At 42.2% G+C, this 14,254-nt stretch overlaps 1 protein-coding gene across 3 annotated transcripts; it reads right to left on the reverse strand.

Moving 5' to 3' along the window:
• Positions 1-24: 24 nt before the first annotated feature.
• grk6 (G protein-coupled receptor kinase 6) lies at positions 25-13,764 on the reverse strand. Of its 3 annotated transcripts, none has more exons than XM_044041990.1 (16): positions 13,438-13,764; positions 10,927-11,022; positions 10,035-10,147; positions 9,570-9,647; positions 9,096-9,196; positions 8,439-8,531; positions 3,642-3,705; positions 3,196-3,336; positions 2,876-3,066; positions 2,760-2,797; positions 2,371-2,460; positions 2,073-2,281; positions 1,489-1,626; positions 842-979; positions 635-769; positions 25-162 (listed from the first exon to the last, which is right to left on the reverse strand). In XM_044041990.1, exons 1-16 carry the CDS (start codon positions 13,487-13,489, stop codon positions 112-114), a joined length of 1,728 nt encoding a protein of 575 aa, XP_043897925.1. In that variant the 5' UTR covers positions 13,490-13,764; the 3' UTR covers positions 25-111. The 3 variants fall into 3 exon arrangements, with proteins under 3 accessions (XP_043897925.1, XP_043897926.1, XP_043897924.1); XM_044041991.1 differs by lacking the exon at positions 13,438-13,764 and adding an exon at positions 13,030-13,131; XM_044041989.1 differs by lacking the exon at positions 13,438-13,764 and adding an exon at positions 11,823-12,220.
• Positions 13,765-14,254: the final 490 nt, after the last annotated feature.

Genomic DNA, 14,254 nt, shown 5'->3' on the forward strand with positions numbered 1-14,254 from the left:
TTTTTAAAGAATAACATGAAAATATAAATTCTGACGATTTTATAAGAAGAATCTTTAAAATACAAATGTGCAAAAGACGTAAACAAGTGTGTGTGTGTGTGTGTGTGTGTGTCACAGCCTGGTAGGCTCCTCGTCACTGTCACTGCAGTTACCACAACATTCCTGCAGGGGGTGTAGAGAGCAGAGTGTCAGTTTGATTCTGTTTCAATACAAAGTTTATGAAAATCTTTAAATAACCCGATATTTTATGTGTGTGTGTGTGTATAGCACATTACATAATAATACATTATATTTAGTGCCGTCAAACGATTAAAACATTTAATCGTCTGTTGTGTTATTTCCGGTCGAGCCAGATCTGGTCTGGTTGTAGTTTTTCTAACGTTACTAGTTGTTGCAACAGCATGTGAAAAAAACTACAAAGTTTGCTGGACCAAAAAGAACGGTAATCACACCATTAAAATGGGTTTGTGTTAACGCCGTTAATAACGAGTTTAACTGACAGCACTAATTACATTATGTTATATTATATTATTATATTATAATATAATATAATATAATATAATATAATATAATATAATATAATATAATATATTATAATACATGATGTGATTAATTCTAATGATTATAATGAGACCTGTCTTCCAAACAGCCACTGCAGGAGTCCCTGTTTGGGAGGAGGAGACGGTTGTCCTCTCCAGTCCAGGTCCACAGGAAGTGTCCCGTCCAAGGAGAAAACGTTGAGTTCAGTAAAACACTCGGTCTCGATCATCTACACAAACATTTGTTATTTTCACAAACAGTAAAAATGTGTTTATGAAATGATCATGTTTGCGTTTCTGACCTCGTTCTGCCAGGGAATGGAGACGCTGCCTGTGGACACTTTACTGTAGAAAGACTCGTCTTTAGGCTCCAACTCCACTCCTTTGACTGACGAGAACTGCTCGATGTCCAGCACGTCTTTACAGTAGATGGCCTGAGGCTGAAAGAAACACAACAACCAACAACAACAACGGCAACAGCAACGACAAAAACAACCTGCAACCACAACGGCAACCACAACCACGGCAACAACAACCACAGCAACAACGGCAAAAAACCACAACCACAATGCAACCACAATGACAACGGCAACCACAACGACAACCACAAAGGCAACCACAATGACAACCGCAACCACAGTGACAACGCAGAGACAATGGCAACCACAACCATAACCACATCGATAACGACAACCACAAAGACAACGGCAACCACAACCACAACGTCAACCACAACCACAGCAGCAACAGCAACCGCAACAGCAACCACAACCACAGCGGCAACAGCAACCAAAACAACAACCACAAGGACAACGGCAATGACAACCACAATGGCAAGGGCAAGCACAACGGCAAGCACAACGGCAAGCACAACCACAACCACAACCACGACAACACGTCAGTGCACTTGTAAGAACACAAAGTTTCACACTCAGATGGTCAAACTTACGTCAGGGATAAAGGGAACCTGCAACATTCCTGCCTCCAGACGTTTGAAGTTAATGGACCTAAAGATGGGATGGGCTTTGACCTCTGAGGCCCCGCCCCCCTGGCAGCCCATCCTCTCTGTGGGGTCTTTGGCGAGCAGCTGAAAAATCAACATTAAATGAATTTTAAATCAACATTAAATGAATTTTAAATCAACGTTAATCAATTTTAAATCAACATAAAGTAACGTTAAATTAAGGAGAAAATCTGAGGATAATGTAAGTTTCTACTCTGAAGAAGAACTTAATTTATTTAAAGCGGCCATAGCATGGTCCTATCTCACTTCCATGTGAGATATGGAGGTGTACTTACAAACATGAAGTCAAAAACGTCCTAGTAGCTACAAACCAGTCGATGTAAATGTCTCATCACTGACGCTCTCGTCAGCCGCGCTGTTTCAGACCAAAATAATTGAGGTGATGATTACATGATACTTAGAGGACACAAGGACAGGAGGAGGACATTATAATTAGAGGACACTGTGGCTCAGGAACATGAGGAATGACCAGAGGGAGACGTTTGGGACAAAGTCAAATGTCCACCCACCATCTTGCAGAGGGACTTGGCGTCCTCGGAGAACTTGCATGAATACTCCTCGTCCACCTCGGTCACCAGCCGCTCCACTTCCTCCCTCTTAATCTTCTTCTTCCTCTGCTGAAACGGAGACTGTCCCTCAATCATCTCGTACAGGAGACATCCCAGTCCCCACCAGTCTGGACTGAGGCTGTAACGCTGGTTCATCACCACCTCTGGAGCTGAGAGACAGAGACCAGGACGGACAAACTTGTGGTTACAGTAAATCAGCTCCGAGCGGTCGTCGGTGAAGGTCAAAGTTCGCGCCTACCCATGTATCCCACTGTCCCCACTCGTCCTTTAATGGTTTGTCCCTCTGGGACATGAACAGCCAGACCAAGATCTGATATTCTGATGTGGCCTAAACACACAAACATTAATTTGATCAATGATTAAACTGTAAAAAATTTTTGGGTTCAAATAAAATAAACCTTTTCATTATCTTTAAAGAGAAAATGTCTTTTATTTTACTTATTATTATATATTTCAATAATTTAGTCAGTAATGAAATGAAGAAGAATTGAAAGTTTTATAGTTTTGTGAGTTGAACATACTGCCCTCTGCTGGTGACAGAAATCAGACTCTGACCTTTTTATTAAAGCTTTTACAAAACTCTACATTTAAAACCGTTAGTGAATGAAAAGTGAACGGTTGACTCACCGAGGTCGTCCAGCAGGATGTTCTCTGGTTTCAGGTCTCTGTGTGAGAGAGGGAGGGACAGCATGAAGAGACAAGCCAAATATTGGCAGGGACAGCGTGTAGGTGTGACCTCTGACCTGTAGATGATCCTCTCTCGGTGCAGGTCCTCTAACCCGCAGCAGATCTCTGCAGAGTAGAAGACGGCTCTGGTCTCGTCAAAACCCGACTCGCCCATGTGGTAGATGTGGAACTTCAGGTCTCCTCCGTTCATCAGGGTCAGAACCAGACAGAGCGCTTCCTTTGTCTCATAGGCGTACGCTAAACTCACCTGGAGACAGACACATCTTCATAACTTTGTCCTAACTTGGTCTTAATGTCTTCATAACATGGTCCTAACATGGTCTTAAGTGGACCTGGACTGTGACAGACGAGTCCTGAATGAAGACTTGATTCTTACGACAAATCTGCTGTTGACTTTCTCCAGAATCACTTTCTCGTTCAGAGCCATCGATTCTCCTTTTCTCTTCTTTATTCTTTTCTTCTCCAACTTCTTACACGCGTACATTTTCCCCGTGGCTCGAACCTGACACGCACACACCTGCAGGGGGCGCAGCACAGGTTACACACACACACACCTGCAGGGGGCGCAGCACAGGTTAAACATGCAGTTTTATATATGTGTATGTATGTATATATATATATATATATATATACATATACATATATACATACATATATGTGTGTATATACTGTATGTGTGTATATATGTATGTATATATATATATATATATATATATATATATATATATATATATATATATATAGGGGATCAAATATGTATTTCCTGTATATATATGTATGTGAATATAATAAACACAGGAAATATAAATGAAGTACACTCACTTCTCCAAATCCTCCTTTTCCTAAAACTCTGTACTGTCTGAACGTGTTTTTAGTCACTGGACGTCTGTGGAAGAGACACAAACACAAGGAAACACTCAATGATACCATTTCTACTAATGATACTAGTTATACTAATGATACTAATTCTACTAATGATACTAGTTAAACTAATGTATCTTTGTTTAAATCAAAGTGGACGTCCACACTGTGCTGAGACACAACTGCAGTTGACTTTATCCTCCACATGAGTCACAGGGAGGTGGAGCCAGATCCTGCTCACATGAGGCGAGGGGCGGAGTCACAGCCTGGACAGGTCACCGATCCATCACAGGTCAAAGACAGACATGTTCACACCTGTGATTAGTTAAACTCAGGTGACCCACGGGCCAATGAGCATCTAGTCTAGTTAAAAGGGGTTGGGTCTACAGAATAAGATGCTTCAGTTGGAGGCGGTTCTAAAGAATAGGATATTTCAGTTGGAGGCGGGTCTAAATAACAAATATCAGTTGGGGGCAAACAACATGAGAAACAGCATGAGAAACAACACAACAAACAACATGAGAAACAACATGACAAACATGAGAAACAACATGAAAAACAACACGAGAAACTAAATGAGAAACATGAGAAACAACATGACAAACAACACGAGAAACAACATAACAAACAACATGACAAACATAACAACATGACAAACAACATGACAAACATAACAAACATAACAACATGACAAACAACATGACAAACAACAAACATGAGAAACAACATGACAAACAAAATGAAAAAACAACAACATGACAAACAAACATGAAAAAACAGAACAAACAAACACAACAACAACAGAGAAACAACAACATGAGAAACAACATGAGAAACAAACATGAGAAACAACATGAGAAACAAACCTGAGAAACAAAATGACAAACAACATTAGAACATGACAAATAAAAAAGAGAAACAACATGACAAACAATACAAGAAACGACGGACAAACATGAGAAACAACATGACTAACAACATGACAAACACGAGAAACAAACATGAGAAACAACATGACAAACATAACAACATGAGAAAAAACAAAACAAACAAACATGAGAAACAACACGAGAAACAACATGAGAAACAAAAATGAGAAACAAACCTGAGAAACAAATTGACAAACACGAGAAACAACAAAACAAGCAACATGAGAAACAAAAATGAGAAACATGTCAAACATGAGAAACAAACATGAGAAACAACACGAGAAACAACAAAACGTGAGAAACATGAGAAACAACATGTCGAGCAACATGTCAACAACATGAGGAACAACACAACAAGCAACATGAGAACAACATGAGAAACAACATGACAAACATGAGAAACACGACAAGCAACATGAGAACAACATGAGAAACAACACGACAAGCAACATGAGAACAACATGAGAAACAACATAAGAAACACAAGCAACATGAGTAATCTACATAACAAGCAACATGAGAAAAAAACAACATGAAACAACGCGACAAGCAACATGAGAACAACGACAAGCAACATGAGAACAACATGACAAACAACATGAGAAACCATAAGCAACATGAGAACAACATGACAAACAAACATGAGAAACAACCGACAAGCAACATGAGAACAACATGACAAACAAACATGAGAAACAACACAAACATGAGAAACATCATGAGAAACAACACGAGAAACGAACATGAAAAACATGAGAAACAAACATGAGAAACAACACGACAAGCAACATGGGAACAACATGACAAACATGAGAAACAACAAACAACGACAAGCAACATGAGAACAACGACAAGCAACAGGTCAACAACATGAGAAACAACACGACAAGCAACATGAGAACAACATGACAAACATGAGAAACAACAACGAAAAACAACATTAGAAACAACGAAAAGCAACATGAGAACAACATGAGAAACAACAACAAACAACACAACAAGCAACATGAGAACAACATGAGAAACAATATGACAAACATGAGAAACAACATGACAAACAAACAACACAAGCAACATGAGAAACAAGGAAACAAACAGAAACAACACAAGCAACATGAAAAACAACATAAGAAACAACACGACAAGCAACATGAGAACAACATAAGAAACAATATGACAAACATGAGAAACAACATGACAAACATGAGAAACAACGCTACAAGCAACATGCATGAGAAACAACATGACAAGCAACATGAGAACAACATGACAAACAACATGAGAAACAACACGACAAGCAACATGAGAATATTAGAAACATCACGACAAGCAACATGAGAACAACATGAGGAACAACATGACAAACAACACGACAAGCAACATGAGGAACAACATACAACACAAGCAACAAACAAGCACAAGCAACATGAGAACAACATGAGAAACAATATGACAAACATGACAAACAACATGACAAACATGAGAAACAACGCGACAAGCAGCATGAGAACAACATGACAAACAACATGAGAAACAACACAAGCAACATGAGAACAACATGAGAAACAATATGACAAACATGAGAAACAACATGACAAACATGAGAAACAACGACAAGCAACATATGAGAACAACATGACAAGCAAATGAGAACAACGTGACAAACAACATGAGAAACAACACGACCAAGCAACATGAGAACATCTTAAAACATCACGACAAGCAACATGAGAACATGAGGAACAACATGACAAACAACATGAGAAACAAACATGACAAACAACACGACAAACATCATGAGAAACAACACAAGAAACGAACATGAGAAACAACATGAGAAACAAACATGAGAAGCAACATGAGAACAGCAAACAACATGACAAACAACATGAGAAACATGAGAAACAACATGACAAGCAACAAGAGAACATGAGAAACAACACGACAAGCAACATGAGAACAACATGAGAAACAACACGACAAGCAACATGAGAAACAATATGACAAACATGAGAAACAACATGACAAACATGAGAAACAACGCGACAAGCAACATGAGAACAACATGACAAGCAACATGACAAACAACATGAGAAACAACACGACAAGCAACATGAGAACATGAGAAACATCACGACAAGCAACATGAGAACAACATGAGGAACAACATGAGAAACAAACATGACAAACAACACGACAAACATCATGAGAAACAACACAAGAAACGAACATGAGAAACAACATGAAACAAACATGAAAAACAAGAGCAACATGAGAACAGCATGAGAAACAACATGAGAAGCAACAGAACAACATGAGAAACAACATGACAAACATGAGAAACAACCGCGAAAAGCAACGAGAACAACATGACAAACAACATGACAAACATGAGAAACAACAGAGAAACAAACGAGAAACAACACCACGAGCAACATGAGAAACATGACAAACAACAGGACAAGCAACATGAGAACAACATACAAGCAACATGAGAAACAACGACAAGCAACATGAGAACAACGAAACAACATGACAAACGCGAAACAACATGACAAACGAACAACAAGCAACATGAGAACAACATGAGAAACAACAGGACAAGCAACATGAGAACAACGAAACAACCGACAAGCAACATGAGAACAACTTGAGAAACAACATGACAAATATGAGAAACAACAAGACAAGCAACATGAGAACAACATGAGAAACAACACAACAAGCAACATGAGAACAACATGAGAAACAACACGACAAGCAACATGACAAACAACACGACAAGCAACATGACAAACAACATGAGAAACAATATGACAAACATGAGAAACAACATGACAAACATGAGACATCATTTTCACCACAGAGTCCAGACCTTAACCCCACTGAGAATCTTTGGGACGTGCTGGAGAAGGCTTTGCTCAGTGGCCCGACTCTCCCATCATCAATACAAGATCTTGGTGAAGAATGAATACAACACTGGACGGAAATAAATCTTGTGACATTGCAGTAGCTTATGTAAACAATGCCACAGTGAATGAGTGAGTAATCAAAGCTAAAGGCACTCTAACCATGTGACCCTTTGTTTTAGGTGGCGACTTTATTTTTGGCCAGGCAGTGTACTGTACTATACTATACTATACTACTGTGGTGTAGTGCAGTGACCACACCCCACTGCACACTTACACATACACATATACATATATATAGACGAATAAGTGAAAGCATGTCTCACATCCTAAATGGTTGCCATGTTTACATATGTAGGCATAACAGAATTGTGGATTTGATATCAGCAGATATCTCATCTGTGTTCAGGTCTTCCATCGTGCTGTAAAGCTCAGTGTTCTCTAATGTTACAGCTAACACCACTGATGATGTTATTGTTGTTCATGAAAAGCACAGACAGAGGTGCTCATTCTGGAGGTAGGCTGTACCTTTGATTACAGCCTTGACGAGGCCTTTCTAACCAAAGTGCTAAAATATCAGCAGCTGAAGCAGACCATCTCTCAGCGAGGCTACAAATGTAAACTTTCAGTCTTTATATTTGGTAGTCTGGGGCATGTGCACAAGTTGGTTGTGAGGGGCCTTCAGATGGCCGGCCTCTCTAAAAGAAGAGCTAAACAGTTAGTGAGGTACTGCTCAGTATCAGCTATTATTGGAGGAGACGATGTTTTCTGTCTGCCTCTATTTGACCTGTAGGTCGTCATATATGTAACTGTGTGTAACTGCACTGGCAGTGTTGTGTTCCTTGTGCAAGAAACACCTATAGTTTTTATTTATGTGGGCATAAATAAATATTTCAAATGTGCGTGTGTGTGTGTGTTACCTCTCCAGCCATTTCCACTGTAAGAACCTGTTGAAGAACATGCTGTCCAGGTAATCTGCGAATGGTGCCACACTGAGGTAATCGTGGATTAATCTGGAAACAACAGATTAAAAAACTGTTACTGTGGCTACACGGCACCACCTGTGGTCAACTGATGCAATTACAAAAACTCACTCAGTTTAGGTTAACAATCTCGTGGCCTCACTCAATGTCATGTGACCTGTGTATGTGACCTGCAGCACACGTGTGTACAAAGTTTCGTCATTTTGTGAAGTCAGTAACTCTCCTTCATTTATTCAAATGTTTAATAATGAATAATAAGTCATGAACCACCAGAAGGAGCTGTTGTTGTTGTAACTTTTTCTAAATATTCGTGCAAAACTGTACGAATACAAATGAACTTTTGTGTTGAGATTTTTGCTTTGTCATTAGTTTGGACGTCTGAAGGTGTCATACCGTTCATAACCTGAAGACGGCGACAGCAGGTGGCCCCGCCCCCTTGTATTTAGTGATGATGTGGAGATGTCATGTGTTTTCTCTTAAATCTCTGTGTGTGGTGAAATGTGTCCTCAGTCACAGTGACTGAGCAGCTCTCTGCTGCCTCGTGAGGCCACTCTGTGTCACTGAGGGTTGGTGTGGGCCCCCCTGTGCTCTTACTTGGTACAGTCCTTGAAGAGGTCTTTGCAGGCGTCCTGCTGCAGCCGCTCCCTGCACTGGACCATCATGGCATCCTCCACCTCTGACACGTGATTGTCCGACTGCAGCACAAACACACAACCACACAGGTAAGGAGGAGTAGGAGGAGCAAGAGGAGCAGGAGGAGGAGGAGCAGCAGCAGGAGAGAGACGTGACCAAGCAGGGACAGACTGAGGAGGACGTTGTTTTCCCACAGCAATGCTCTTTACGGCACAAGGTGCCTGAAAGTGTGTATGGGGTTAGCACAAACCTTTCTGAGCAATAAACGTCGGGTTTATTACGAGTAACATTGGTAGCAGAGGATGGTTCAGAACGGCATGTAGTTACAAAGTTTCGCCGAAGTTTGATGAAGCCAGACCATACGAGAAAAACGAAGTTAATATCTGGACGCAGATTCCCGAGCTCCCGACAAAAAGTGTGTGACAATTGTCTTACCGTTGTGTTGAAGTATTTGTCGATCGCTTCTTGACCGCTCTCCTTCCTCTTCTCGTCAGGTGTCACCTCGAACTCTGCCTGCAGACACACACTTCTTCATTGTCTGTCTGCCTGCCTGTCTGTCCTCATAAACAGGTCATGTGATCACACATCATCATACTGAGTGGAAAAATCAAAGTGCTTCCTGTTCACGATGAAGAGAAAAGACAGCAGAGACTTTCTCTTCATCTTCATCGTCAACAGGAAGTGCTTGTGTGCTCAAAGACAACAGAACGTCTCCAGTCCAACTGATGTTTGTCCCCATAACACAGCTGTCAATAACCTCTGACCTTTTAACCACCTGCAGGTCATGTGACATGGAGATTATACGTCTGTCTGTAGCTCTACACTGACACTGTGTGTGTGTGTGTGTGTGTCTCTCTCACACACACACCCACACCCACACCCACACCCACACACACTCACCACAGCATCCAGGAAGTTGACGCAGCGTCGTAGCTCAGGTCGAGTCTCACAGAAAAGTCTGAACAGTAAACGTCCGATAGGCTGACGCTCACACAGGCTGCTGTAGTCTTTGTCTGCAGGGACATGTGAGGACCTCATCATAATCATCATCACATCATCATCGTCATCACATCGTCATCGCCATCATCATCATCATCACATCGTCATCATCATCAGCATCACCACATCGTCATCATCGTCGTCATCATCATCATCACCACATCATCGTCCACATCGTCATCATCACATCATCATCATCAAATCGTCATCGCGTTCATCATCATCATTACATCGTCATCATCATTAAATCGTCAGCATCATCATCATCATCACCACATCATCACATCGTCATCATCATATCATCGTCGTCATCATCATCATCATCACCACATCATCATCACCATCAACATCATCATCACCTCATCTCATCATGATCACACACACACGACCAGAGGTCTGAGACTGAGGAGGATCAAAAGTCTGAGACTGAGGAGGACCAGAGGTCTGAGACTGAGGAGGACCAGAGGTCTGAGACTGAGGACCAGAAGTCTGAGACTGAAGACCAGAAGTCTGAGACTGAGGAGGACCAGAGGTCTGAGACTGAGGAGGACCAGAGGTCTGAGACTGAGGACCAGAAGTCTGAGACTGAGGAGGACCAGAGGTCTGAGACTGAGGAGAACCAGAGGTCTGAGACTGAGGACCAGAAGTCTGAGACTGAGGAGGACCAGAGATCTGAGACTGAGGACCTTTACAAACAATTTAAATGTACAAACTTAACACAAAGATGTTACCACAATGTCACCACGACGTCACCACGACGTCACCATAGAAACCACAGACTCTGCTCTCTTACCTATGGTCTGTCGCAGTTCTTCACACACACTGATGTGAGGAAACTGAAGCATCTGCTTCCACTTCTTACTTTTCCCTTTTCTGCTTCCACCTCCTCCTACAGAACACACACACCATTCAGTTTAGAGGATTATAATCCAGGTTATATTCCAACAAAAATCACTCACAAAAACACACTGACTCAAGATAGAAACTGAAGTTTGTAAACCACACACACACACCAAACTTCAGAAAGAAAATCAGTGCTTTTAGCTGCTGCTCCTCTGCTGCCTCGTGTGGTCACTTTGTGTCACTGAAGTCAATCTGAATGAAGGATTTTAAAAGCAGTAAAATAAGACATTAGAATTTAGTGATAAAGGCAGCAGTGTGTGCTTTACAAACTTCAGTTTAACAGTGACATAAGGACGTGATCATGTGACGCAGTGACTGCTGGTTCTCAGCAGCAGGGGCTGCAGGGGGCGCTCACAGTCACTGTTTCATCAACGTCAAAAAACATGTTTGAAGTTTAGAAATTGAACGAAAAAAAAGTTTCCTAATGGACCACAGTTTCAAAGTGATGACATCACTGGTTGCCATAACAACGCTGCAGAGACATGCTGTGAATTATTTACTGACAACAGTTGGTGATTCATAAAATTTCATTCAATCCAAACTTTATCAAACATAAACTTCTTTTTATGTTTTTAAAAAAAAAAAAAATCATGAAATCATCTCAGTTTTTGATTTTCCTCCTGTCACTCAAACCTCAGAGGTCAGAGGTCAACGCTTGACCTCTGACATCCAGACTTCTGTCAGGATTTATCTTCATCATCATCATTGTAGAACTTTCTAGCAGGCAAAGCTAGTCAGGAGTGAACTTGCCAGCCTCCTGGGAGGCCTTCCTCACAAGAATCACACCTTTTTGCTTCACAGGTGTTGTTAGATCGACAGGGTCGTACAATCCAGTGATCTGGTTCAGTAGGATGCGACAAGTTAATGGGTTCGGTGCTTTTACATCCACTTCTCCTTCAGTAAGGAGAGTCATTTGGTCAGGCTTTGCCTCGTCCTTCCTCCCACTTTAACCAGAGTTGTGGAGGCCCATCCTGATGTGAAAGGCGTAGTTCGAGGCGTTAAAGTGAGGACGTGCCAAAGTTGTCTGGTTTCCAGTGGACAAAGTGGGAAAGGCAAAGAGAAAGAGAACTGTCCCTCCACAACCATCCTTCACAGAGATGTCAGGAGGCTGGTGGTTCTGTTACCAGTGGAGGAACAGAAATAGATTCCCCACCACATGATGGTGTGTTTTGGAAAAAGGATCAAGACCCCCCCTCCATCATCCTCCACGAGAGGCTGGTGGTGTGTTTCGGAAAAAGGATCAAGACCCCCCCCTCCACCACCCTCTACGAGAGGGTGTAATACGTTCGTACCCAGCGATGTAGCTTTATGTACCCACTTTGAAAGGCAAAATTTGTAGTTGTTGTGGCCTACTTGGATTTAGGAATCAGTAGGCCAAGTGGGAGGTGTAGAACTTTCTAGCAGGCAAAGCTATTTGTCTTTCATTCTATTTATTTGTTCATTGTTGTAATTGGTATCAAAGCACCGTTGCCTTTAAAGAGCCTTTAAGGTGCATTGTCAAAGCATGTTTTGTTATATATTGCCTTCGTATACAGCTTTGTAAATCTATCTATCATCAGAACCTGTACGACTTGTCGGTTTTTACAACCTAACTTCTAACTGTCTAACTGCTAACTGACGTCTGCTTAACTGTGTATGTGGAATAAACTTTCAGAAAGACAGTCGAGTTGTGCCCGCCGTACTTGTTCTGGTCACCCTTTCCAGAAGGGAGCATTGAGCTGGAAAGACCAGCCAACAGAAATCTGGACAATCATCATCATCTCTACAGATTATGATTTATGATGTTGATTAAGATTCGCCTCATCTTCATAATGTACAATCTGTGTGTGTGTGTGTGTGTGTGTGTGTGTGTTTAGAGTCACTTCAGGTGAGACACACACACACACAGCTGCTTCTGCCTCAACATCCTGTTTCGCAAAGAAACTACAGGACGATGCTGCAACAGCAGCTTCCGGACTCGCTCTCTCTGCCAAACCGAACCCCGTTCACAAACCTGTACATTTGACCTGTTTCTTGTCACCCACACACACCGGCGAACATCTAGAACCTTCCAGAGCCGCTCGTTGATTCGGCTTACACCAGGAAGCAGTCAATATTGAACCTGTTAGATTTGCGTCGCCTCCGTCTTCCTCCAGAAGTTTTACAGCCAACTATCACGATCACTTCAAAAGTATTTCACGCATTCATTTCATGAGCGTGAACTCCGGAAAGAACCACACAAGTAAAAGTTGTAAATGTTGTTCGGCAGCTGACACAAGCGTTTAAAGTGATGTTTAAAGAAGCGCAGCATCAACACATGTGATCCGCGGCCAAGAGGAAGTGCACAGGCGGGTCACATCAGGCGCGTCCATCCCTGCTGCTGGGGTTAGAGGAGCCTTCACCCTGCCGTCTCCATCCTTACCTTCCCGCGCCTTTAGCAGCACCGTATTGGCCACGATGTTCTCCAGCTCCATTGCAGCGGCAGCAGCAGCAGCCCGAGCTCCTGGTTCCCCGCGGCGGCTTCAATCTCAGCTTTTCCTCCCTTAACTCCGTCCACCACCTACTCCCGCCGCCGAGCAGAGGGGCACAAATCCAACTCCCTCGTCTGAGCTGTGTATGGTGCTGTCCGGTGACCTCTCACTCTGTCATATCTTTTTCAGACAGCCCTCTCACTCTGTCATATCTTTTTCAGACGGACCTCTCACTCTGTCATATCTTTCAGACGGACCTCTCACTCTGTCATATCTTTCAGACAGACTCCTCACTCTGTCGTATCTTTTTTAGACAGACCTCTCACTCTGTCATATCTTTTTTAGACAGACCTCTCACTTTACCACATATTTACAGACAGACCTCTAACTCTGTCATATCTTTTTTAGATGGACCTCTCACTCCGTCATATCTTTCAGATGGACCTCTCGCTCTGTCATATCTTTCTCAGACAGACCCCTCACTATGTCATACCTTTTTTAGACTTTTTGTCATACCTATTCTCCCGCTCCTATCGAGAGTGTATGAACATATTGCAGTTCAGTGTGGTTCCCTCATTCACTGAGGCAGAGCGGACTGTCGGCTGCCCCCTCCCCTTCCTGAAGCACAGATCCCACCCCACCCACCACCTCTTTGAACTGTTGCCCTCATGCAGGCGCTACAGGCTTCTTTCCCCAAAACATCACCAGATCCAACTCTCATGCGCACTAAAAATGTTGCATATTAACGTCCAGACTGATTATTGATTA

This window comes from Solea senegalensis, linkage group LG13, assembly GCF_019176455.1.
Source record: "Solea senegalensis isolate Sse05_10M linkage group LG13, IFAPA_SoseM_1, whole genome shotgun sequence".
Classification (NCBI taxonomy): domain Eukaryota; kingdom Metazoa; phylum Chordata; class Actinopteri; order Pleuronectiformes; family Soleidae; genus Solea; species Solea senegalensis.